Source organism: Saprolegnia parasitica (assembly GCF_000151545.1).
Source record: "Saprolegnia parasitica CBS 223.65 unplaced genomic scaffold supercont2.25, whole genome shotgun sequence".
Taxonomy (NCBI): Eukaryota; Oomycota; class Saprolegniomycetes; order Saprolegniales; family Saprolegniaceae; genus Saprolegnia; species Saprolegnia parasitica.
This window is the reverse complement of record NW_012156419.1, coordinates 119,724-144,741: the sequence shown is the minus strand read 5'-3', so window position 1 is coordinate 144,741 and position 25,018 is coordinate 119,724. Positions and strand designations below refer to the sequence as shown.

Below are 25,018 nucleotides of genomic sequence, written 5' to 3'. Positions count from 1 at the left end.
GAAATGTATAAGAAAAATGACAAAAAAGACTCCCCGTCCGGGAATTGAACCCGGGTCACCCGCGTGACAGGCGGGTATACTAACCACTATACTAACGAGGATTGTATATACATCAGACACCACTAGAGATACCAATCTTCCAATATTATAACACTACCTTCTCACTACGCACATATACAACCTTCCGACGCCCAATACATTCATCTACGACGCATACACATACGTCCATATTCACGTCCTGCTCTATCAAACTCCTCCTCTCATACATCCTCTTCATTTTTACGACAAATCGCGCCCTCTCCCTTTCATTGACTGACATCTTTTTAACGAGATACATGTATTCACGTTGCTACGACCGTATGCACAGAACGCGCTCTTGTAGCCACCACATTGACGCAGTAGAGTCCACGGAAGCCAAGCGCTGGCCGCCGCATCCCGTCATTCAGGTGCCACCGACAATTTACGCACGCGGATGAACATCGCATATATTGTGTGATGTGTCATTGGCCATCGCAAGCGCTCGCTTGTAGTTACGATAGCCAATCCTAGCGATGATCCACGGTTGCCGTTTGGTGGCTGGCCGTCGCGCCGCCGCAGTCCATTCATGTGTTGCCCTAAAAATCAAATGTCGAAGTGGTTGGATGATCGAGTTTTGCAATCCACGCAACAGCGCGCTCCAAACTTTATAGCTAAAGTAGATGGTGAGCCGAACGCACTTTTATCTACGACAGCTATCTACGTCACATACATCCACTTCTTTTTAACGAAAAGTCGCTCCTCTCATTGAACGATGCCTTTAAAATAGTTTTTCAGTTGTAAATTTTTACGATCGGGTGCTGTGAAACCGCTGGGGCAGTGCAGAGTTTTCGTATTCGATGTCCCGTGTGCATCTTATGGATGGGCGTGACTGCGGCGAGGATACCCAATATGACGATCACGACGACGTAATCTCAGCTCAGCTTCGCCACTGCCTACGTTTTGAGCGCTGCATTTGGGAGAAGGACGACCCGGAAGTTGCGAAGCTTGTGGACGAGCTTTCGCAGTGTCTGTTGGATCCATTCACTACTTTGCCGCCTCCACCAACTCCGCGTACGCATTGTCGTTTGGTGTTTCGAACTCATGCTCTCATAACTACTAGCACTGGCGACTGAGGCAGAATTGCTCGCTGAGCGCGAGCGACGGGCTGAAGCAATAGAGTCCAAGTGGTCATCGACGCTAGCGCGCTTCGAGGCGACGCAGGCCAAGGTGCAAGACAAAATCACAAAACACAGGGTACACGTCAAAGAAGAGGCATCCCTTTTATATGACATGTTTATCTAGGAATTTTTAGCTCAAGAGGCTGAAAAGGATTTGCGCTTCAAGCCCGCAATTGATCGCAAGAGCCGTCAGATCGCCCACGAGTTTCCAAGCTTTCTTGAGCGTCAAGCCTCCGCAGTTGCATGGCGGTACTCGAACTTGCATGATCAACTGATCAACGAGAACATGCCGCATCATTCGTTTGTTGAATGTGTAGCGACAAGCACATGACAGATGAGCGCGAGCAAAAGTTACTCGAGGTGGCAACCATCGATCGGAGAATAGCATCTTATTTTATCCTGCGATGTAGGAAGACCAAGCGGTGACGACGCGGCCCAACTTGTGTCTCTGCGGCCAGGCCACTAAGCATTCCCTCTTTGCGAGCAGTTTCTTTCGCTGTGTATAAGCAAGAATGCGCATCTTCCAATTCAGCGCAAGACCCATGCAATGAAGCGCAGCGTCGACGACATGCTGGCATACGTAATGTGATACGGCGACCACCACTCGCCCTGATTGTCGACGCAGGCGCGTGCCAAGCACGAGCGTCAGGTCGAGCGGTCGCTCGCAGCGCATGAAAAGGAAGCAGCGAACGCGTCATTCACACCGACGCTCAACCCACGCTCGATCAAGGTTCCGCCTACGCGCTGAAGCGACCATCAACCGCAACCTATGTTAGATTTACGAAGCAATGGTGCAAGCGGGCAAAAAACCAGTCCGGCCGCGAAGCCGTGCGTTCCAGATCCCATTTCTTCGATGCAGATTTACCATACCCGTCGTAGACGACGAGAGTCCAGCACCCAAAGGCAGCTTTCGACCCGAAATCAACCCAAAATCGCGAGCGCTCGCCACAGCGCAGACTGAGACGCAAACGGTCTTTGAGCGCCTTGAAGCCCACGCCGACGCGCGCCAATTGAAGCTCGCGGAGACTAGCGTTGCGCGCATAGACGCGCATATCCGCCACGTGAAAGCGATCGGGAAGGACGACTTGCAGCTCCAGCGAATTCTTCAGCACCTTTCACCCAAGGTACCATCGTCACACACAGTACAGGCTGCTCAACTCTACGAGAGTAGGGAAAGGGTGCAGAACCGCCCGTAACGAGAGTGGTCGTGGGGAGCTCGGACGGGTTCATTTTGGACAACTTTACGTCAGACACAGCGCAGCCGCAGCTGCTCGGGCAAACCAAGGCCGAGACTGGCCTCTTCAAGGGCGCGAGCTACGACACGCCGGGGACGCTCAAGAAGAGTCGCGTTGGTATTCGAACCTAGATCTCGAGTATCGCTACATTATTTGATATACAATAAAATATTCGTGCGGAGCTAGTGCGGCGAGCTAGGTTGATGGGCCTAGAAACTTCATTTCACGTTATCTACGCGTAGGCAAGGATCGATAAGATATTTTTGCCCTTGACTTGCGCTGCACAGAAATGCAAGTGTCGACCACTTGACCTCAGCGCCGATGGACATCGGTACAAGTCGATGGCGTTCGCACCTGTGAAGTGTCGGAGTACTGGAAAACGACACGAAGAATAGGAAAAATGTAAGGCGACGAAGACACCGATTCGTTAAGAGCACATGCTAGTAGTTGTAGACTGCAGCGAGCGCCAAGTGTAATTCGTCGTATTCGTCTTGAGCATGGAGGGTGATGGTTTAGCAGCCGGTCGACTTCTTCGTGGCCAAGATAAGCGCGACGATGAGACCGTACAGACCCAGAGCTTCGGCGAAAATCAAGATGAGAATCATACCGACGAAGAGCTTCTCCTGCTGGCCGACGGCGCGGACACCAGCGTCACCAACGACACCAATGGCCATACCGGCAGCGAGACCCGAGAGACCGCAGCACAAACCAGCGGCCAAGTGGGCAAAGCCCGTGTAAGAGCCGTACACCGTTTCCTTGCCGTTCGGGACATCAATCGAGCCCTGGATGATGACGGCGACGATAAGGCCGTAGATACCGAGGACACCGGCCATGACAACGGGGATGATGTTGCGCATGACGAGCTCGGGGCGCATGACGCCCATCGACGAGATACCGACGCCCGACTTGGCCGTACCGTAGGCGGCGCCCAAGTCTATACACGTGTGCGTTAGCCCTCGTGTTTGAATCGCATCGACGTACTGGCAAAGACCAAGGCGGAGGTGACGCCCATGAAGCCGAAGAAGGGCGCGGACGTCGGGCAGAGTTCAGAGGCGAGGGCAAGCATCGTTCGTTCGGCTTAAAACTGCGGCAAATTCGAAAGTGACTGCGGCCGACCGCGTCGCGTGCGAATAAAAAACGCCCCGCCCGCCCACATGACATACAAAAACAAGTACTTGTCCAGGGGTTTCGGTATTATTTTACCAGCACAAGACCTGTCATACTCGATATATCCGCCCCGCTTCAACCCCTTCGCACCAGCGGCAAGCATGTATTGATAGAGGTTTCTGCCCTACCCCTCTCCCCGCTATTTTGGGCCGCAAAACCACCTTGCGTTTGTATTCGCCGAGAATTGGGTGCAGAAGATGGATCGCGGCCCGCCCCTGCGACATGGAGGAAGGGCATGCATGATGCGATGCAGATGAGGAACATGGTCGATGAGCGTACCAGGAGGAGATGGCCATGGAGACAGTCGACGCTTGGACAGTCGATGATGGTGGCGGACCCGCCATGGATGCTCGCAGCGATGGGGCCAAAGATACGGCGTAGTCAACTTGCATGAGATCACATTGCATCAAAGTATGTGTATGTATGTACGCGACGCTTGTTCTCTATAGGTTTGTACGACACGATAATGAAGTCGAGCTACTTGGACGACTTGAGGAAGGCCATGGCGGCGATACCCACGCCGAGGAGCGCGACGCCGACGCCGGCAAAGAGCACCGACTTGTCGCTGGACGACGTCTTCTTCTTGGGCACGATCGCGCCGTTGTGAGCGCCGATGGGGAGACCGCGCTCGCCGCCTTCGTACTCTTCGGGTACCGTCGAGATGCGGCGCGCGGGGTCGTCGAGAACGTCGACAACGAGGAGAAGCGACTTCCACTTGCTCTCTTGCGCCATGTGCACAGCGTCCATGAGACTCGCGTCGGAGGAGACAACCGCAAGGTCGCCTTCGTCGTCTTCGTACTTGAGGCGGATGTTGGTGCTTGGGAGGAGTGTCATCTTGGAGCGCACCTCGCCCTTGAGCATCTCGAGACTGTCCGGTCGACTCCGAATACGGTGCACATGCCCCATGTGGTCCTTGACCTTGAAGAGGAACGTACCAGCCATGTTGGTCGAGATGCTCGTCTGGTCGGCCGAGATGACTGAGACCGAGTCCCCGAGCTCCGAGTAGGCCGTCATTGCCATCGTCACAGCAGGCATCGTCGGTGCCATCGCTTCCGTGCGCTCGAAGTCTTCGATGGTCCCAACTGAGCACGTGTCGTCAAAGTCGTCGTGGACGCCCATCTCTTCTTGCATCGCCATCGCGCTTTGCCAGAACGTTCGCCACTCGCTCGCCGCGTTCTGGGGCGAGTTGTCACCCGACGACGCGAACTGCGAGTAGCTCAGACAGAGCACGTCGGCCATGCCCACGACGCGCTTGGACGTTGGGTCCACAATCGGCACAAAGAGCTCCCGCGTCTCCTTCATGACGTGGAGACCCTCGAGGATGCTCGACGTGGGAGGCATCGTGAGTGGGTGCGGCGTCATGACGTCTGCAACCCGCGTCGTCTCGGCCGAGAGCGATCGCGCAATGAGCTTCCGGAGCAAGTCCTTGGGCGTTACCATGCCAATCACGTCAACCCCGTCCATGACGACAGCGGCTGTGCGGGACGAGCCCATCATCTTGGCGGCTTCGCGCACCGGCGTGTCAACACCGACAAGCGGCGGCGGCATGTTCTTCTCGACAGCCATCGCGACCGTCGGGCGTCGCATCGCTTCGATCCACTTGGCTGCCGTGTCTTGGTGACCAAGACCGCGCTGGAGTTCCGACGCGAAAGCATCGGCTGACGTCTGCGCGCGCTCCATGACTGAGATGGCGTCGTGGAGGCACTTAGAGATGTCGAGCATACCGCTGACCTCGCCGTTGGCGTCGACGACCGGGAGGTGCTTGAAGTGGCCTTGCAGCATCAGGTTGAGCGCGTCCGTCGCCGGGTCCGTCATTCGGACGCAGGTCGGCGACGCCGTCATGACGGTCGAGACGAGACACGTTTCAGGATCAATATCGCGCGCCAAGACACGACGCGTCACGTCCGTGTCCGTGAGAATACCCACAAGCTGCCCCGTGGCGTTGACGACGTTGCACGCTTCGACGCGGGCGCGGCGAAGAATTAGCGCAGCATCCGCGACCGTGATCGTTTCCGGGAGAATTGTAGCCTTGGACGGGCGCAGCGCCGCGACGGTTGGCACCGGGCCGTTGCTGGTAGCCTTGATACCGCCATCCGCATTCTCGTCGTGGTCGGGAGCCGAGAGCGAGAGGTCCCAGAATGTCTGCCACTCACCCGAGCCCTTCGAGAAGCTGCCGTAGCTCAAACTCAAAACGTCGACGAGACCCGCAATCTTGCCCGTCGTCGCATGCACGACTGGGAGATTCAAAAAGTTGTTTTCGTGCATGAGATGCAGCGCGTCAAGAACCGAGAGCGACGGGTCGATGGCCTCGGGGTTCTTGGTCATGACGTCGCCGACGGGTGTTGAGAGCACATCGAGGCCGCCACCGACGACGCGGAGGAGCACGTCCTTCGGCGTAAGAATGCCCACAAGCTTTTGCTGGCTGTTAACCACGAGCGCGGCCTTGCGACTGGACGCCATCTGTCGCGCCGCGTGCAAAATCGAGTCGGTCGCAGACAAGAGCGGCGGCATTGCCTGCGCGTCGGCATCGAGAATCGACTGAAGCGATGGCGACATGAGGCCGCGTGCGTTGTCATCGAGGCGCCGGATCGCATCGTAGAGGCACTTTTGGATCTTGAGCATGCCGCTCACACGCAAGTCGGCGTCGACGACCGGCAAGTGGCGAAACTTGCCTTCAAGCATCATAAACATCGCGTCCATCGCGCTGTCGGCTTCCTGGACGAATGTCGGGTTGGCGGTCATGGCGTCCGCGACTGTGATGAAGCCCGGGTCGTTGCCGAGGGCCACAACGCGCCGCGTGACGTCCGTGTCAGTCAAAATGCCGAGCAGACCACCCTCACGCGAAACGACAAGGGCAGCGTCCGCCTTGTCGGCCTTCATTGTCATGGCCGCATCCCGCACACTTACGTCAGCGAGGACCGTGAGCGCGGGCGACGGGCGGAGCTTGGAGACAGGACGCACATCACCGGATGCAGTCTTCTTGCCACCGCCACCTTGGTGCATCGAGCTCTTCTTCGAGTGCAAGCTATGACTGCTCATGACGGACGATGTCCCGTCATCGTCCACCTCGAGCGACGACTCCCAGAACGCCTTCCAGTCAGCCGGACTGCCCTTCGCAAAGCTGCCATACGACAGCGAGAGGATGTCGATCAAACCAAGCACCTCGGGCTCAGTCGACGAGCGCAGCACCGCAAGATGCAAGCTCTTGGTTTCATGCATTGCATGCATTGCGTCGACGACTGACGTCGCACCGTACACGATTTGCGGCGCCGAGATCATGACGTCGCAGACAGCGGTCGTGTGCACGGGTCGGCCCTTGGCGAGCACGTTTGTCAAGAGCTCGGCGGGCGTGAGCATGCCGAGGAGGTGTCCACGCTCGTTGACAACCAAAGCTGCGCGCTTGGTCTCGGCCATGAGCTTGGAGGCCGCGAAGATAGACGTGTAGGGCAGCACTCGCGGCGCTGCGACCGTGTCGTGCTCGATGATTGATAGCACGTCGGGAGAGAAGAGGCGGTGCGCCATCGGTCCGAGGCGCTTGACGAGCTTCGTGTTGGCCGCAAGCTCCTTGGCTTGCGACTTGGTCGTCGCCTCGAGCTTCCGAATAGCATCGTAGAGGCACTTGGCAATGTGGAGGATACCAACGACGAGGCCTTGGCTGTCAACCACAGGAATGTGCCGGAACTTGCCTGCAAGCATCGTCGAGAGCGCGTCGATGGCCGGGTCGTCCTCGGTTACGAACTGCGGCTGTGGCGTCATCGCGGCCGAGATGCTCGTCGAGTCGGGCGATTTGTTGAGCGAGATGACGCGCCGGGTGAGATCCGTGCTGGTCACAATGCCAACGAGCGCCCCCGCGCCCGAGACGACGAGCGCGGCGTCGGCACCCTGGCGCTCCATGGCCTTGGCGCACTCCCGCACAGACGTTGTGTCGAGGATCGTCATGGCCTTTGACGGACGCAAACTCGCGACCGTGCGCTGCGCCTGCACCAAGTTGGCGCCGTGACCGGGCGCTGTGAGAAGCGGCGTCGGTGCCGCAGCTTCGAGCTGAAACGTCGTGTTCCAAAACTCCTCGAGCTTGTCGCGGCTGTCGCCGTACACGATGCTGAAGCAGCCGTAGCTCATCGTGAGCACGTCGACAAGTCCAACAAGCGTCCCAGTGGGGCTCACGACGGGCAGGTTGAGCACTTGGGTCTCGTGCATGATCTGCATCGCCTCGAGCGCATGCGTATCGGGAAGACCGACCTCGGGGTCCACGAGCATGACGTCACCAAGGATCGTTTTCGTCGGGTCATTCCCAAGCGCAAGGACACGCAGCACAAGCTCCTTTGGCGAGAAGACACCGACGAGGCGTCCATTCTCGACAACAATTGCAGCCTTTCGAGACGACGCCATGAGCGCGACGGCCTCGGCGACGGTGGTCGTCCGAGACACGACAGGCGCCGGTGCACCCGTGTCCGTCTGCAGCAGCGACGACAAGGTCAGCGACGACGAGAACATCTTGTCCATCAGCGATCCGACCATGCCTTTCATCTGGCCCTTGAACTGCTGCTCGAGCGACTGTTGCAGCGCCTCGGTCGCACTCATGGCTTGCTCCATGCGCTTGATCGCGTCAAAGAGACACTTGCCGATGCTAAGAATGCCGACGACACTCGACTGGTCAACGACGGGGAGGTGTCGGAAGTGACCTTCGTGCATGAGGACCATCGCATCGAGCGCAGAGTCGTCGGGCCCGACGTACTTGATGTTGGCCGTCATTGCCGACGAGACGGGCGTCGACCGCGCGTTCAAATTTTGCGCCACGACGCGACGGCAAATGTCGTTGTCCGTGATGATACCGACGAGCCCGCCGTCGTGAGCAACCACGAGCACCGCGTCAGTTTGCTTTGCGCGCATGAGCTGGCACACGTCTGCGACGGACGCCGTCTCGACAATCGTGTGCGCGGGTGCAGGACGCAAGCTCGAAACGGGCGTCGGCTTGGACGTGAGCGACCGGTCCGTGCGACGCGAGAGCTTGGACGACCGCGAGAACGCCGACGCGCCACTCGCGTTGCTCGCGAGCTCGTCGAGGTCGCTTCCGTGGTGAAAAGACGCTTGCACAAACTGCGTAAGCATGTGGCCATCGTCGCCGGCCGAGAAGGCGTGCACGGCGAGGCTCAGAACGTCCGTGAGGCCTGCGACGACACCGTTCTCGTCGACAATCGGCAAGTTGAGGAAGCGCCCGTCGTGCATGATGTGGAATGCGTCCATGATCGTCGTACCACTCACGGCGGCGTCCGGGTCGGCGGTCATGACCTTCGAGACACGCGTCGTTGTCAGCGAGAGGCCTGGCGCGATCACCCGCGTCATGACGTCCTTGGGCGTCAGAATACCGATAAGGCGCTTGTCCTCGTCGACGACCAGCGCAGCCTTGCGCGACGATGCCATGGCCGCAACCACGTCCTCGAGCATGTCGTCTTCCAAGACGAGAGGCGGAAGCGTGTCGCGCGCAATGACGTCGTACAGGGTCGGCGACGACATCTTCTCGAGCATCGGGGCGAGAAGGGCCATGGCCGAGCCGCTCGCGTTGAGGTCCTTTTGAAGCGCTAGCGCTTTTGTGTGTGCATGCTCGAGGCGTCGAATCGCGTCATGGAGGCACTTCGACACATTGAGAAGTCCGACGACGGCCCCCGAGTTGGCGTCGATCACGGGGAGATGGCGGAACCGTCCCTGGAGCATCATGTTGAGCGCCTGCGTCGCCTTATCCGTCGAGGTCACGCAGCTCGGGTGCGGCGTCATGACTGTCGCGACAGCCGTCTTGGACGCATCAAGACCGGGACCGACCACGCGCCGCGTAACATCCGTGTCGGAGAGAATACCTTCCAATCCACCAGCGTCGTTGACGACGAGCACGGCGGCTGTGCGGTTGGACTTCATGACACCTGCCGCTTCCTTGACCGACATTGTTTTCGGCACAGTCACAGCCTTGGCAGGCCGGAGCCGCTCGACCGTGCGCGAAATGTCTTCCACAGCCTCTTGGATCGCTGCGGGTTTTGTCGTCGAGGCCTTGGAAACCTTGGATGCGCGCGAAACGACAGAGATCGCTTGCGAAGACGCGTTCGAGTCGTTGGAGTTGCTGCGCGGGCGGCGCGGCGGACGTTCGTTCTTGGGTACAATGGCTTGCGACCCGAGCGACACAAGCGCTTGCGAGCCCACGGGCACGAGCGCCGTGGCGCTAGGCGCCGCTGGCAGACCTGGCTTCGTGGGTTGCTGCTTGGAAGCGACGCTGACCGACGGCGCCGTTACAGACACGGTAGGCGCTCCCACCGACGGTGCACTGATTACTGGCGCAGAGATGGTCGGTGCCGAGATCGATGGTGCGCTCACGGTTGACGTCGAGATCGACGGCGCAGCACGCGGCATGGCGACCGACGCAGTTTTGGCAGGCGCCTTGGCAGTCGTCGCTTTCACAACAGTCGTCGGCTTGGTCGCGACTGCAGCAACGGGCGCCGCAACCGGTGGCGGTGGTGGCAAGAGCGCCTGGGCTTTGGCACGGCGCTTAGTCACGGCGTCCAAATCCGCCTGGATGGAGGCGCACTTGTCGAACTGCTTCTTGGCCATCGACGTTTGGAGCGCGACCGTGAGGTTGGCAATTTCGATGTCCATCTCGGCCGGCGTTTGCTTGGTCTTGCGCACCGCGACAAGCTTATCCAGGCGGTCGTGGATCGCGCCGCACGCGTCAAATTGGCGGTTGGCCATCGCGGCCTGGAGCTCCGCGTTGAGCGCCTCGATACGCGCGTCGAGCTCCACGGGCTCGAGGTCTGAGAGGTCTTCGGGCATTGCCTTTCGGAAGGCCTCGAGCGCGTCCAACTTGGTCTGCAGTGCCGAGCACTCGGCGTATTTCTTCTGCCGTGCGAGCGCGTCCATTTCGTCATGCAGCTCGGCGATCTCGGCGTCGACTTCCTTGGGCGTGCGCACGAGTCGACGCGCCTCCAGCGTCGCGTCCAAGTCCTTTTGCAAGCTCGTGCACTTGTCAAACTGCTTCTTCTTGGCCGCGACCGCAATTTCAGCCTCGATTTCCTTAATGCGCGCGTCGAGCTCCTTGGCGCCCAAGCCCGCAAACGGATGCAGAAGGTCGCGCTGGCGAATCACAAACCCACGCGCGATCGCTTGGATCTTGACGGCCGCCGCGACGCGCTCGCGGTGGACGACGATAAGGCGCTTGTACTTGGAGCGCGCGGCAAAACCTCGGGCCATCTTCATGACGGTGTAGGCCGCAGACCGCAGGAGTCCGAGCTCCTTCTGCGCCCGCCACGAGCGCACGGCGCTTTGGATCTTGATTGCGCACTGGGTGCGCTTCCAGACGTGGTATCCGCGCTGGAGCGTGCGAGCGGCCGAGATCTCGCGCAACATCTTGAGGCGCTTGAGTTTCTCCGCGACAGACCGTTTGAGAAAGATCTTGGTGCTGCCCATCTGCCACTGGTCCTTGCCTTCGTTGAGCATCTCGGAAATGCTCGCTACGAGCTCGTGGATGTCTTCGGCGGCCGGGTCGAGTGCGAGAAAGTCGTAAAAGAACGTGTCGTGCTCCTCGCGCAAGCCGAAGCCCTTTTGGCGGATCTGGATCGCCTCCATCATACCGGAATACTTGAGCTGGCGCACGCACTGCGCGCCGTCCATCGCCATCGGCCGCTTCTCCTCGTTGGGCTTGATGCAACGAATGTAGCGCGGCGTTGCCGCCGAGATCTTTGCCATCAGCTCTTGGAGCTGGTACCGGAACTGCGCACCGACGCTCACTTCACGTAGCGTACGCGTCTTTTGTCGCCTGGGAGCTCGGACGGGCGGCGAGAGACGGCCGCGGGCTTGGCTGACACGCGGCGCGAAACCGCCTCCGTACTCTGGAGACTGTTGTCGACGATCGTCTTGAGCCAGTCGCTGCCCGACTGCTTGATGAGCTCCTTCATGTCGTCGTTCAGATCTTCGTTGTTCTTGTCGTTGAAGCCAGACGCGTCGTAAATGACGTCACCGGCGTAGTGCTTGATGCCAAAGCTGTACGCGGCGTCGACCTTGGGCTGGATATACGATTCGTGGCCTGCGTTGCCGCCAAACGTCGCGTGGAGGTAACTCACAAACTTGCGGTTGGCCTCCTCGCCCTTCGTACGCCAGACGTCGTCGAGCGCGATGAAGACGCCAGGCTTGCCGTTGGGCTTGCCCTCGAGAAGCTCGAGCGTCGTCTGGTTGTCCTGGAACTTGATGTGCGTCCAGTCAATGCCCTCCTTCGTGTACTCGACTTGCTCGACCTCGAGCATGTGCTGGTTGAAGTGCCGCTGGAGCTTCTCGTTGGTAAAATTGATGCAGAGCTGCTCAAACGTGTTCCAGTCAAACTTCTCAAAGCCATAGATATCCAGGACGCCAATGAAGCCCCACTTGCGCGACGGTTCGGAGATCGTGCGATTGAGCTCCGTCACGAGCCAGAGGAAGAGCGATGAGTAAATAGTCTTGGCGAGCGCGTCACGCTTGTCACGGGCCTGGTTCGCGTCCTGTGTCTGGATGATGACTTTGCCGCCGACAAAGAGCTGTCGGTTGCAGAGCGCGTTGCGGAGCGCCTCCTTGGACACTTGGAGGAGGTCCGCGATCCACGACATGGTCTTGAGCGTTGTTGCGTTGAGTGGCACGCACGTCTCTTGCTCGACCTTGAAGTCGACGTTGCCGAGGTGCAAAATCGCCGCCTAGAATATGTGCTCGTGAGAGAGGTACGAAATAGGATATATGTACCAGCATCGCAAACACATTGTCCTGGAGCTCTTGCGAGATGCCAATGTTGCCGAGGCAGCGACGCGTAATCTCAAACTCGTGCTCGTCGTCTCTATCCCATGAAAGTATATGAGCACCAATGAGATGGAATCAAATGGATGGCATACTTGGACGGAATGACATAACACTCGCTCTTTCGGAGGTAGTCGTAGTCCTCCGGGCGCGTGAGGTGCAATTGCGACTTCGTCGCGGCGTCGGCGCCCGCGAGCAGCTGGTAGAAGATGTGGTAGTTGCGCTCGCCAATGTTCTGGGTCACGATGCGCGTCTTCTCGAGGAGGAAGTTCATGATCTCGGCGCCGCCAATCTTGCCGTGGTGGTCGAACTGGATCTCGATGAACTTACCAAAGCGCGACGAGTTGTCGTTGCGGAGCGTCTTGGCGTTACCGAACGACTCGAGGAGCGGGTTCGAGTCGAGGACCTTTTGCTCAAGCGAGCCATCGGTCGCGGCGCCCGAGGATTGACCGCTCGCGACTCGCGCCAAGTAGCGCATGATGACCTTGGTTGTCTCGGTCTTTCCGGCGCCACTTTCACCGCTGATGATGATGCTCTGGTCACTGGGCTTGGCGACGTCCGAGAGGACGAGCTCTTCGTACGCGGTCTTGACGGTCGCAAACACGTGCGGTTTGCTGCCGCCGCTCGTCTTGTGGTACAGATCCATCGTTGCGTCCGAGTAGATGTCGTCGATGACCCGGTACGGATTGATGCTAATGAGGATCGGGCCCACGAACGTGTAGATGAGGTCATGCTCGTAGCGACTGTGGAGGCTGCGCAGTAGGTTCTCCTCCGAGAGGTCCGAGAGCGTGAGCAGGTCGTCGATCTGCCACGAGAGGTCTGCGCTGGACTCCTTTGCGGCCTTGGCCTTCTTCAGGCGCTCGGCCCGCTTGGCCGTCTTCGCCTTGCTGGCCATGCTGCCTCCTCAACGAGCCCCACGGACGACGAAAAATAACCAACCACAGAGCGTCCGCCAAAGAAGACAGCCGCTTTCTTTTTACGATTTCGCAATTCCACATACATTTACCAAGCTACATGCGCGACAATATATTTTAATGTACGAATTAGACGCGGACAAGCAGAGGCGTTGCGTCCAACTGGTCATGGCGTACACTGTAATACGCGCGCGCCACGAATTATACCGTACACGTTCGGTCAGTCGACAGCAAGTGCGCAGCTGCATGACAGAGGAACCGCTTCACCTCATTTGAGGTCGCTGACCATTCAAACCAACAGTAGGAATTATGTGCTCAATTCGTCGCTCGGACATTGATGCTGCTTCTATGCAGGCAAGACAGCTGGGCATTCTTGACACGAGACGCTACGTAATTTTACGCAGTAAGAGTGTAAGCCGCGTGGCAAGAATAGCCGTCGCGCGCTGCCATTGGCCAAAAGTCGTCTAGTTCCAGAGACCACACAGATGCCGTGCCGAATAAAATTACGTGCCTTCATTGGATGTTTGTATGCCGAGCGACGGGGTGCATTAAATAGGCCAGTAGCAGGAAGCATGGCGGACGAGAAGGACCGCATCGCGCTCACGTCGGCGGGCACGCACTTTGACGCGGACCTCTACGGAGGCATGGGCACGGACAAGTTCGCGGGCTACTCGCGGACGCTGGACGACGAAGAAGAGGAGAAGGCCGACCCGCGGGCGCAGGCCAAGCGTGGCCACGGGTCGGCGGACGGCCTCGTCGACGAGGACTACAATCCGTTCGAGGACAAGGAGCGTCGCGAAGCCAATGGCTCGGGCATGGTCAACACCAAGATCGTGGACCGTGAGAACGCGTATACGAAGCGGCGCTTCGATCGCATGCTGTCGCCGGAACGCGCGGACGCGTTTGGAGGTGGCAAGGACGGCGCCGCCAAGAGCTACCGTGAAATCATGCATAGCCAGCAGCTTGACGCCGAGCGCGAAGAGGTCATGCGCAAGATCCGTAAGAAGCGCCAGGAGGAAGAAGAGGTTGCGGTCGAAGAGGCGGCGAAGAAGAAGCGCCGCCGATGGGACGACGCGGGCTCGTCCTCGAACGCAGAAGGTGCGACCACTGATGAGTCTGCATCCGAGTGGGACCGCTCCGACAACGAAGGCCTTGACAAGAGTGCTGTCGCGGCCACGCCTGTGGCCTCGCGCTGGGACGCCACCCCGGCGGCGACACCAAAGAAGAACCGATGGGACGAAACTCCCGCGCCGGCTGGTTCAACGACCAGCGCTGCGGCAGCTGCACCGTCCTCATCAACCAAGTGGGACGAAACACCGCAGCAGGCGCGGACGAGCGATTACGGCGGCGTGACCCCGACGCCTGGCCGGAAGCGGTCGCGCTGGGACGAGACGCCCATGCCCGAGCAACCAGGCGCGCAAACACCCGGTATCATGATGACGCCGGGCGGCACGCACTTTTTGTCGTCGCAGATCACGCCCGAGGTTGCTCAGCGTCTGCGCTGGGAGCGCGAGATCGACGAGCGCAACCGGCCGCTGACTGATGAGGAGCTCGACGCGATGTTCCCGACATCCGGTTACAAGATCTTGGACCCGCCGGCCAACTACATGCCGATCCGGACACCGTCGCGCAAGCTTATGGCGACGCCGACACCGATGGGCCAGACGCCGGGGTTCTCGATCGCAGCGTCCACGCCCGGCGGTGTCTCGGACTATGGCCTCGCGGTGCCGCAAACGCCATCGGGTGGCGACATGCCGTTCATCAAGCCCGAGGACTACCAGTACTTTGGGAAGCTCATGGAAGAGGTTGACGACGAGGCGCTCGACGCCGAGACGGTCAAGGAGCGCAAGATCATGCGGCTTCTGCTCAAGATCAAGAACGGGACGCCGCCCCAGCGCAAGACGGCGCTACGACAGCTCACGGACAAGGCGCGCGAGCTCGGCGCGGGGCCGCTCTTCAACCAGATTTTGCCGCTGCTTATGGCACCGACGCTGGAGGACCAGGAGCGCCACTTGCTCGTCAAGGTCATTGACCGCATTCTGTACAAGCTCGACGACCTTGTCCGGCCGTTCGTGCACAAGATCCTCGTCGTCATCGAACCGCTGCTCATTGACGAAGACTATTACGCCCGCGTTGAGGGCCGCGAGATCATCTCGAACCTCTCCAAGGCCGCAGGTCTCGCGACGATGATCTCGACGATGCGCCCCGACATCGACAATGCCGACGAGTACGTGCGCAACACGACAGCGCGGGCGTTTGCGGTCGTGGCGTCGGCGCTTGGGATTCCGGCGCTGCTGCCCTTCCTCAAGGCCGTGTGCAACTCGCGCAAGTCGTGGGAGGCGCGCCACACGGGCATCAAGATTGTGCAGCAGATTGCAATCCTTATGGGCTGTGCGGTGCTTCCGCATTTGAAGCACCTCGTCGAGTGTGTTGGCCACGGCCTCGTCGACGACCAGCAAAAGGTGCGTACGATCACGGCGCTGTCGCTGGCTGCACTTGCCGAGGCCGCGCACCCGTACGGTATCGAGTCGTTCGACTCGGTCATTCGGCCCCTCTGGAAGGGCATCCGTCAGCATCGGGGCAAGGGCCTTGCGGCCTTTCTCAAGGCGATCGGGTACATCATTCCGCTCATGGACGCTAACTGCGCCAACTACTACACGCGCGAGAGCATGGTGATCCTCATTCGTGAGTTCCAGTCGCCGGACGAGGAGATGAAGAAGATTGTGCTCAAGGTCGTCCAGCAGTGCGTCGCCACCGAGGGCGTAGCGCCGTCATACGTCAAGAGCCACGTGCTGCCCGACTTTTTCCGGCACTTTTGGGTCCGCCGCATGGCGCTCGACAAGCGCAACTACAAGCAGCTCGTCGAGACGACTGTCGCGCTCGCCAACGCCGTGGGGGCCTCTGAAATTGTCGGGCGTGTCGTCGACGACCTCAAGGACGAAAGCGAGCCGTACCGGCGCATGGTCATGGAGGCAATCGACAACATCGTGCAGAACCTTGGTGTGACCGACATCGACACGGACCTTGAGGAGAAGCTCATCGACGGGCTCCTCTTTGCTTTCCAAGAGCAGACGGCGGACGACACGTCCACTATGCTCAACGGCTTTGGCGTCGTCGTCAACGCGCTCGGATTGCGCGCCAAGAACTACCTGCCGCAGATCTGCGGTACGATCAAGTGGCGCCTCAACAACAAGCCCGCGAAGGTGCGCATGCAGGCCGCAGATCTCATCAACCGCATCGCGGTCGTCATGAAGACGTGCGACCAGGAGCAGCTCATGGGCCACATGGGCGTCGTCTTGTACGAGTACCTCGGCGAAGAGTACCCAGAGGTCCTAGGGTCGATCCTTGGCGCGCTCAAGGCCATCGTCAACGTCATTGGTATGGCCAAGATGACGCCGCCGATCAAGGACCTCTTGCCGCGACTGACGCCGATCCTCAAGAACCGTCACGAAAAGGTGCAGGAAAACTGCATCGACCTCGTCGGGCGTATCGCAGATCGCGGCGCGGAGCTCGTCTCGGCGCGCGAGTGGATGCGCATCTGCTTTGAACTTCTCGAGATGCTCAAGGCGCACAAGAAGGGCATTCGCCGCGCCGCCGTCAACACATTTGGGTACATTGCCAAGGCGATTGGCCCCCAAGACGTGCTCCACACGCTTCTTAACAACCTCAAGGTGCAAGAGCGTCAAAACCGCGTGTGCACAACGGTCGCGATTGCGATCGTGGCCGAGACGTGCTCGCCGTTTACCGTCATCCCTGCGCTCATGAACGAGTACCGCGTGCCAGAGCTCAACGTTCAGAATGGTGTCCTCAAGGCCTTCTCGTTCATGTTCGAGTACATTGGCGAAATGGGCAAGGACTACATTTACGCGGTCACTCCGCTGCTGCAAGACGCGCTCATGGACCGCGACCTTGTGCACCGGCAGACGGCAGCGACCACTGTCAAGCATCTGGCGCTCGGCGTCGCGGGCCTCGGTTGCGAAGACGCGGTGATCCACTTGCTCAACTTTGTGTGGCCCAACATCTTTGAAACGTCGCCTCACGTCATTGGCGCCGTCTTTGACGCGATCGAGGGCTGCCGTGTCGCGCTTGGTGCGCACGTCATTCTGCAGTTTTGCCTCCAGGGGCTCTTCCACCCCGCGCGACGCGTGCGCGAGGTCTACTGGAAGATCTACAACTCGCTCTACATGTACGCGCAAGACGCGCTCACGCCTGCGTACCCGCTCATCCCGAACGACGGCGACTACACGTTTGAGCGGTCGTACCTCGGTCTCACGCTCTAGTTGTCTTTGACAGCTCTTATATAAACCAAAACCTTCATGATACCCTCACGATTTGCTCGTCGATCTGTGAAATGGACCAGAATAAGAGTCGCGAATAGGTGCAGTTGGGATTTGATGGTCTGGTTTGAAATCTGGTGCAAGGCCACCGCCTCGTAGTATCCGGCCGTCTCGGCAATGCTGCAACGTACAGTCTATCTGGCACATCAGGCCGTCGCCTTTGCACTCGCGCCAAAATTGCGTAGATGCCTGGGATAAAGTACGTAACGTTAGCTGCTAAGTACCACGCCTGGATCAGGCTGCTGGAGCCGTGCTCCGTTGTCTCCCGCGTGGGGCCGCGGAAAAAAGCCTCCACACGTGGGCACGCTGGCAAGTGCGCATTCGGTTGGCACCACGGGCCCTCGCTGCCAGTACACGTCTTGAGAATGCGCTTCGACGGCCATGCAGTCAAAGATGTCGCCCGTGCCACTGAAAATATCTGCCGCGAGTTGGATGCGGATCGAAGACATCTGTACGCGCTGGTTGCGCTCGTCAACCCAGCGCAGCGCCTTGAAGCGCGTGAGAGCATGCTTTTCTTGTCCATCACGACATCGCCCACCTCGAAGCCCGGGTCCGACTCGGATTCACTCTCCTCGAAAAACTCCAACATTGACGCCGGCACGCGCTTCTGCATCAAGACGAGATGCAGATCTAAAAAGCCAGTCGACTGGAGTACGCAGTACTTGGACACTCGCGCAGTCCTTGCACTTAAGCGTCGCTAACGTCGCGCTCACGCTGGTTTACTCGTGACCACTCTCCACGAGCACGAACTTGTTGGGTGCCGACGTCCACTTAGTCACGGCCACCGTGGCGCGCTCCACAACATCCGTGTTGTAGAAGCACCAAAGGACGCGAGTGAAAACGATGCCACCTCTCGTGCGGAAACTCCTCGACGCGTCCTCTCAGTTCGAGCGCCAGCCAGCCGAGAAGCGACTGGTGCCGATGGAACAATAGCTAGCTCCTTGTTCTCACAAATGATTGGGCCATTCACTTTATGTTTCATCGGGGTGTTGGTAAATCGCCTGCCGCCATCATACACGCGACGGCATGTCCGTTTTAACATTCGCTGTTTGGGATCGCGACATTGCCAATAGCCCCACGACGCACAAGGTTGTACGTCAGCACGAGACGGTGGCCAGACGTCAAGGGTGCGACGGCGTGGTGCACGTCGGCAAAGAAAGCGCAGTAGTGCAGCGCGTCCGCGCTCGCGGGGCCGTCCAAACCAAATCGCTTCGTCTGGCCTCGGTGCAGGACGTCCAAGTGACCACCCGTGTGCTCTGCCGGAAGCTGGACGAGCAATGTCCCAAACATGCCCGGCTCCTTCTCCGTGTCCTGGTGCTCGAGAAAAAAGTCACCCTCCTCGTACAAGAGCAACTTGTACAAGTGCGCGTCGACAGGGAACGAGAGACCGAGCTTCTCGCACGCGTCAATGGCCAACTGGTTGACGGCAGCCGTCCACGCCGGCGACAAGTGAACTTTGTCGGCGGTCGCCTCGACGCTGCGACGGACGTTCGTGTCGATGACCGTGTCGTGACCACGACCAAACGGCGAAATGGTGCAGGCGGCCTTGAGCGTCGCGGCTTGCTCAGGACACAGCGGAAAGGCAATGCGGCCAACACCGTCGACACGCAGCAGCGAGGGTGGGAAGCCATTGGGGAGTTGGTCGCCAGTGGCAAAAGTGCCATGGGTGACGACGCTGTCGAGGATCGACCGGAGGAGCGTCTTGATGCCGTTGCCATCGTCGCAAACCACTCTAGCGCCTTCAGTATCGTCGTCACTGTAGTTTTCTCTATGGCCGCTGGTTGCGTCGGCAAGGCTGTTGTAGCTGCCTTCTTCGTCGATGCTGGTCTTGCGGCTCTGGCCGCTGTCACCGTCGCTACCGGGCGACCCGCTTGACAAGGGGCCTGTAGAAGCTGCTTGACCGCTGGTATTGGGTATTGGCATGTCGTCCGTGGGCTTCATCACAGGCCCCAAGGAGCCGCGAGGTTTTCGCTGGGGTATGTCAAAGATATTTGGTCGGCGCGCGCTGTGAGTCGAATCCATGGTGACGTCGTCGAAGTTGTTTATCAAAAACGAATCGGAAAGTACCGTTGGCGAAATCTCGCATTTTTCTGCTTCGGTGTTCTAGAGGAAGCGTGATCGAATGGGACTGCCCGCACCTATCACACAACGGCAGCTCAATGGCAATCAACGTGACGAGATCGCCCATCGTCTGCGAGAGCAACATTGGTTGACACACACGACTGTAAGCGGACTGATGCTTTATTGTATGTATTTTATGCCACGACCGAGAACTCGACAAAATCTGTTTGCCTGGTGTGCAATGAGGCGTCCACACCGATCGACACGGTCAGCCTCTCGTCAAGCGCCCCTAGATAGGCGCGGAAAGAAGCTGTCTCAAAACGATTCCCTCGTCGCGGCGTTGCTTCCACTTGACAAGTGACGCATTGTAGTCCGAGTCGGAGTAATATCGCAGCGCGCGTTTTGACCGGTGTCATAGGGCTTGGCCGTTGCACTCGCACCCGTGACACGGCTGACACCAGCGCCAAAATACTTGTTAGCACCACGTCTTGGCTGGGAGTGCGTCTTTCTTAGCGTAGGCGGAAGCACAGGAGGTCCTGGTTAGCTGGCGTATTGCACAGTTGACGTGCCGTCTCCAAGATACCGGGTACGATCGAGTCGCTGACATGTTGGTACCGACCCAACAGCGATGGCACAAAAAGAGACGCGGTGACCGGCACCAAGAGAAGCGTCGTCGCGATCGGCGCGGTGTGAGTTTTGTCCGGAGGCCTCTAGGCTAGAGCAGTGGCGAGAGACACGTTGCTCGGACTCTTTTGGCTGATTGCATGACGCACGAGCGTGGCCATGTCGCCGTAGCTCAAACCCGATTTGGTTACGAGCTGCAAGATGACTCTATCGGACAGTCGTCTGTTCGCGTCAAGGTCATGCAGTGCCGTGAGGGACGGCAAGGGTAATGCCATGGACGTCCAGTCGACGGTTGACAAGAGTGTATCGGCAGCTTGGGGTGCCGCACCGGCGAGGTGCATGATGGGCCCAGACGAGGCGCAACTATCGTACTCTAGTACCAACGAGCTCCTTAAACGACGTCGCCCATCCAAATGAGTGAATGAGCGCAGCAATTGCAGGTACCAACGCTGTACCCGGGTCGGTTAGCGTCTGCTTGGGCTCGTCATAGTAAGTGCAGCAGCTGCGCGATGGCGCCAGTGCTTTGGGCGTCGTTGCCCACTGGCGCAGCATGGCGACGGCCGATTTTCGCGCGACAAGGGCCGCGGCCGCCTGCAGAGCAGTTGCGAGCTCGGGTCCCATTGGTGCAATCGCGAATGCGGCAATGCGCTGCAGCAGCGATCGCACCGACGCTGCTTCACCACTATCGACAAGCCACTGCACCCGGGAGAGGGCGGACTTGACACCGGCGACTTCGAGCGACCGTGCACGCGGCCAGAGCACAAGCAGCGTCCGCCGGCACGTAAACTCGAGCGTTGGGCGGTCTATTGACTCCATGTTTTCAAATGCGTCGTCGACGTTGTTGACAAGCTCGGACGCCAGCTGAATTTAGACGGACGCCAATTTGAGCTGGTCGTTGCGCTCGTTGACCCAGTGGAGCACGCGCAACGTCTTGTCGTGGATCTCGTCTATATCTGCGCTTTCCCAATATCTGCCCCATCGTCGTAGTCGTCCTAGCGACCGTATCGCTGGCGCTTGTTGTTCCCGACGTAGTGTGTCTCGCACGACATGCCCACGACAGGCTTCTCCATCAAGACGAGATGGAGCTCAAGAAGGTCAGCTTCTTGGAACACGTTGACGAGGCCGTGATCCTTGCCCTTGAGCGTCACAAACGTCGCAAATGCGTCCCAGCATTTGCGTGCAGCCTCGTCTGTACCTCTGAGGCTCGGCGATTATCGTCCTGCAACAGGAATATAGTGTATCACGGCAGTACGAGTATGTACGTAGTCGAAACACGTTGTTTTCTACTTTCCACGCTTTTCGCTTTTGTACCTAATGCGAAATGAGCCACTATGTGCCCGAATTTGGGGCCACCATCGCGATCGAGCTCATGCCGCCGTCAACTAGTCATTACAGTTAATAACATCATGCTGCAGGTTGTACCATGTTCATACCATAAATGGTTTGCCCCGTCATACCGCTGGCGAGAGGCGAGCAGAGAAAAGCCGTGGCGTTGGCCACTTCTTCCGGCGTAATGTTGCGCTGCAGCGGCGCAGCATCGACGACGTACTGACGCATCTTGGAGATGCCGGGAATGCCTCGCGCCGAAAGCGTGTTCACAGGGCCCGCGCTCACAGCATTGACGCGTATGTTGCGCGGCCCAAGCTCGAGCGCGAGTGCTCGACACGTGGCCTCGAGCGCCGCCTTGGCCGGACCCATGATGTTGTAGTTGGGAATCGCTTTCACGGCGCCAAGATACGAGAGCGCAACGATGCTGGCGCCCGGGTTCAGGCTCAGATTCTGTACGAGGCCCACGAGAGAGTGGCTGCTGATGAGCATCGACTGCATGAAGGCGTCGGGCGTCGTGGTCGCAAATGGCTTGGTAAGCGCGTCGGGCGACGCGTAGGCGACCGAATGTACGACACAGTCCATGGGTGCTAGGTCGCCGAGGCGGGCCATGTCGTCTGGCTGCGCGACGTCGCACGCGACGTGGAACGACGGCTGCTCTGGCAAGAGCGAGATGGCTTTTGCCGCGCGCTCGAAAGAAACAGGCGCCGAAACGATACCAACTTCGCAGCCGTGCGACTGTAGCGTCGACGCAATTGCAAACGCAAGTGAGTGCTTGTTGGCGAGGCCCACGACGACCGCCCGCTTCCCGGTCAAGCCAAGGCCGCCACTCATCGGATCTTTTGGAAATGGAAAATGACAAGTTTAGTGTAGAAAACCGTTATTTAGTGTATTTTGGTCACCAAGCCACCACAACAACACAGCGGCGCATTTAATTTTGCCTACTACATAGTCCTACTAGCACGACTAAATGTTGTCTTTGCACACTCGGACACCATAGATGTGTACCGGTAGAATTACGAAGGACATGTGCAAGCAAGAAAATCCTAAACGAAGTCACGTCTTCTTGCACAAAGCGAGTTCGACATCGACGGGGTCTCGGCGATTCTCGTCGTTGTCGGTGCCAAGGCGACCTTGGCGCCGGCCTTTTGGTACGCGCTCGTATTTGGCCTTTTTCTTGAGGAAGCTGTCTTGCACCTAACCGATGACGATGACTCGATATCTCACGATCTGGCGTCAAGGTACCCAAAACTGCAGCCCATTCATGAGGCACGGACACGCGATCATGACGAGAATGAGCTCTGTGCGGGGAAAGTCGCGAAGCGGCTCGAAAAGAACGTCGCCAAACACCTCGAGCTCTGGGTGGAAGAGGAGAATGACGCGGCCGATGATCACTTTGGTGAGCAAGATGATGACAAGCCAGGACGCGAGCTGGACGAGCCAGACCCTACCAACCACGCTTATTCGTCCAATGCAGTCCGTATCATCAAGGGAACGCACTGGACTTGAATCGGGTCGCCATATTCGCCTGGTATTTGCAGCATCGTCCACTTGAAGTGATGCTACAGTGTCCAAGGATGAGCCGCGTGGCCACGTATACCTAAATTGTACTGCAAGCCGAACGAGGCCGCGAAGCAGCGCCCAATTGAGGAGCACGCCAAAGGACGTGTCGAGCGTAAAGTTGATAAAGTACATGGCGCACTACGATGCGTGAAGGCGAGTCATGGCGAGGTCGAAACCATACTTGGTCGGCCGAGTCTTTCTTCTGGCTGTAGCCCACAAGCACGATCGCGATCGCAATATTGGCTGCGTGGGCAACACCAGCCCCGATGGCTTGCTTTCCAGCGTCAAAAAGCCACACCTACGCAGTCACCAGGTCGTCTTGCGTCGCCACGGTACGCATCGAAGACCTACGCCGAGCGGACGCCGAGGTGATTCGCGTAGCCGCTTCAGGACGAGCACAGACATCGCAATGAAGCCGAGGGCCACTTGGATCAAGGTCTCAAACGGCCCGCTTAGGAGCTTGCAGGAGCTTGTGGCAGCAGACATGCCGGAGACGATGCCGAGACTCAGTATCCGGATGCGATTCCCTTGTGGGCCAAAACCACGCGTTTTTGCGGATGTTCCATGCGTCGATCATGTACCATCGGTACAGCCGGGGTACAACTCAGGGTACAGCTCCAGCGTTCGTCGAGAATAGAAACACTGGTCGTCTTCCGTGTCATCTGCGTGTACATATCCAAGGCACGGCAACTGGTCCGCTTACATTGCGAAGTCGTCCTGGGTTCTCGTTGCCTGCTGCCCTTCCACAACGACAACGACGGGCAGCTTCCGCTGGGTGGCTTGATATTTCACGTTGAGGCACTTTTTTTGGCGTCGTGGACCAAGCACAGGAGGTCTCAGAGACCACGCTGCCAAGACAATTGTCGCTGGTACCAGGGTTGCTGCATGTACTACTCATCTACTAGTATTACTCATTTGACTGTACTAGAACGTACAAGAGCTCTCGTGGTTTTGGAAGACGTGGTACCCGGCCGACCCAAATCATTCGAGAGCAACGTGCCAAAGCGAACCGCGCGAGCGATGTTTAACGTTCCTTATGGTACATGCATTATCACTGCACATCCAATAGTCTCCATGGAGCAAAAAGTATCTTCGCGGGGCGCATGAACCGCTTCCTGGACCGCTCCACGTACTTCTTCCCAACGAGTACTATGGGCGCGAAGAGCCGAGACTAATCTAGGCGAGAGCGGCGAGGCCACCGCTTAAGAGCGTGCAGGGAATGGGCGTCGAGGCGTTGGGCGAGGGGTTTCTGGCCGTCAGACTTTCGAAACCAGAACTGCCAAAAAGCGCACCTCGTGCGACAGCCCAAGACGTGGGCTACGACGCCGTATGTAATTCCCCAAAACTGGGCATTTCGAAAGGAGCACCTCCTTGCATTGTAAGCCAAAGGCATATCAGTGCCAGTGTTGCCTGTTTCGCATAACTACGCTTTACGTCATACCTGTCATGTGTAATACATTGTGCGGTGTGCTGTACATGAAGCTCCAACGAGCAGCCCGCAGCGAGTGGCCCGCAGCAACTCCTCAGCGTTGTCGCTGCCATGTTACACTGTACTGTGCAGTGTATCCGGAGATCAGTTGGTGCGCTGCATATATGCAGATTAGGTGCTCCTTTTTGATTTTTCGCGACGCTCGTGGTTGTAATATTGAGCAGACTGCCGTACAATACTGCAGCTGGCAAGGTGGGAATACTGAAAGGCTTGCCACTGGACACACGAGGGGCCGACGGAATCGATGGCCTTTCTTTATTCCACACTAAAGACACAGTGTTGTATTTGAACAGAGCTCGTCTAAATGCAG

At 58.5% G+C, this 25,018-nt stretch overlaps 8 protein-coding genes and 1 non-coding gene across 9 annotated transcripts; 3 read left to right on the top strand and 6 right to left on the bottom strand.

Moving 5' to 3' along the window:
* Positions 1-29: 29 nt before the first annotated feature.
* On the bottom strand, positions 30-101 carry SPRG_30091. Its single transcript has one exon. It is a non-coding gene; the product is annotated as a tRNA-Asp (tRNA).
* Positions 102-1,743: 1,642 nt separating this feature from the next.
* On the top strand, positions 1,744-2,562 carry SPRG_20217 (hypothetical protein; the record flags this gene model as incomplete). Its single annotated transcript, XM_012345816.1, has 5 exons — positions 1,744-1,776; positions 1,822-1,926; positions 1,973-2,024; positions 2,076-2,320; positions 2,368-2,562. 5 exons carry the CDS (start codon positions 1,744-1,746, stop codon positions 2,560-2,562), a joined length of 630 nt encoding a protein of 209 aa, XP_012201206.1.
* Positions 2,563-2,823: 261 nt separating this feature from the next.
* On the bottom strand, positions 2,824-3,556 carry SPRG_06764 (hypothetical protein). Its single transcript, XM_012345770.1, has 2 exons — positions 3,413-3,556; positions 2,824-3,365 (listed from the first exon to the last, which is right to left on the bottom strand). Exons 1-2 carry the CDS (start codon positions 3,495-3,497, stop codon positions 2,944-2,946), a joined length of 507 nt encoding a protein of 168 aa, XP_012201160.1. The 5' UTR covers positions 3,498-3,556; the 3' UTR covers positions 2,824-2,943.
* A 519-nt stretch (positions 3,557-4,075) lies between these two features.
* SPRG_20216 (hypothetical protein) lies at positions 4,076-13,289 on the bottom strand (the record flags this gene model as incomplete). The annotated part of the gene is made up of 4 exons (XM_012345815.1): positions 4,076-11,364; positions 11,448-12,297; positions 12,344-12,434; positions 12,490-13,289. 4 exons carry the CDS (start codon positions 13,287-13,289, stop codon positions 4,076-4,078), a joined length of 9,030 nt encoding a protein of 3,009 aa, XP_012201205.1.
* A 548-nt stretch (positions 13,290-13,837) lies between these two features.
* Positions 13,838-17,635, top strand: SPRG_06763 (splicing factor 3B subunit 1). Its single transcript, XM_012345769.1, has one exon. The coding sequence runs from the start codon at positions 13,881-13,883 to the stop codon at positions 17,586-17,588; it is 3,708 nt and encodes a 1,235-aa protein (XP_012201159.1). The 5' UTR covers positions 13,838-13,880; the 3' UTR covers positions 17,589-17,635.
* An 891-nt stretch (positions 17,636-18,526) lies between these two features.
* On the bottom strand, positions 18,527-19,586 carry SPRG_22189 (hypothetical protein; the record flags this gene model as incomplete). The annotated part of the gene is made up of 2 exons (XM_012345889.1): positions 18,527-18,578; positions 18,742-19,586. The coding sequence occupies 2 exons, from the start codon at positions 19,584-19,586 to the stop codon at positions 18,527-18,529; spliced, it is 897 nt and encodes a 298-aa protein (XP_012201279.1).
* A 2,073-nt stretch (positions 19,587-21,659) lies between these two features.
* On the bottom strand, positions 21,660-22,490 carry SPRG_20215 (hypothetical protein; the record flags this gene model as incomplete). The annotated part of the gene is made up of 2 exons (XM_012345814.1): positions 21,660-21,712; positions 21,764-22,490. The coding sequence occupies 2 exons, from the start codon at positions 22,488-22,490 to the stop codon at positions 21,660-21,662; spliced, it is 780 nt and encodes a 259-aa protein (XP_012201204.1).
* Positions 22,491-22,712: 222 nt separating this feature from the next.
* SPRG_20214 (hypothetical protein) lies at positions 22,713-23,705 on the bottom strand (the record flags this gene model as incomplete). Its single annotated transcript, XM_012345813.1, has 6 exons — positions 22,713-22,853; positions 22,902-23,103; positions 23,157-23,218; positions 23,268-23,357; positions 23,401-23,517; positions 23,571-23,705. The coding sequence occupies 6 exons, from the start codon at positions 23,703-23,705 to the stop codon at positions 22,713-22,715; spliced, it is 747 nt and encodes a 248-aa protein (XP_012201203.1).
* Positions 23,706-23,897: 192 nt separating this feature from the next.
* Positions 23,898-24,326, top strand: SPRG_20213 (hypothetical protein; the record flags this gene model as incomplete). Its single annotated transcript, XM_012345812.1, has 2 exons — positions 23,898-24,096; positions 24,148-24,326. Coding segments are annotated over 2 exons (378 nt in total), but the record flags the coding sequence as incomplete, so codon positions are not given.
* Positions 24,327-25,018: the final 692 nt, after the last annotated feature.

What these genes read in the sequence shown, in the direction of transcription:
- SPRG_06764 (XM_012345770.1), bottom strand. Translation starts at nt 3,497, where the DNA reads ATGCTTGCCCTCGCCTCTGAACTCTGCCCGACGTCCGCGCCCTTCTTC. An exon ending in CTCCGCCTTGGTCTTTGCCA is followed by an intron (nt 3,366 to 3,412) that starts GTACGTCGATGC and finishes ACACGTGTATAG; the next exon opens with ACTTGGGCGCCGCCTACGGT.
- SPRG_06763 (XM_012345769.1), top strand. Translation starts at nt 13,881, where the DNA reads ATGGCGGACGAGAAGGACCGCATCGCGCTCACGTCGGCGGGCACGCAC.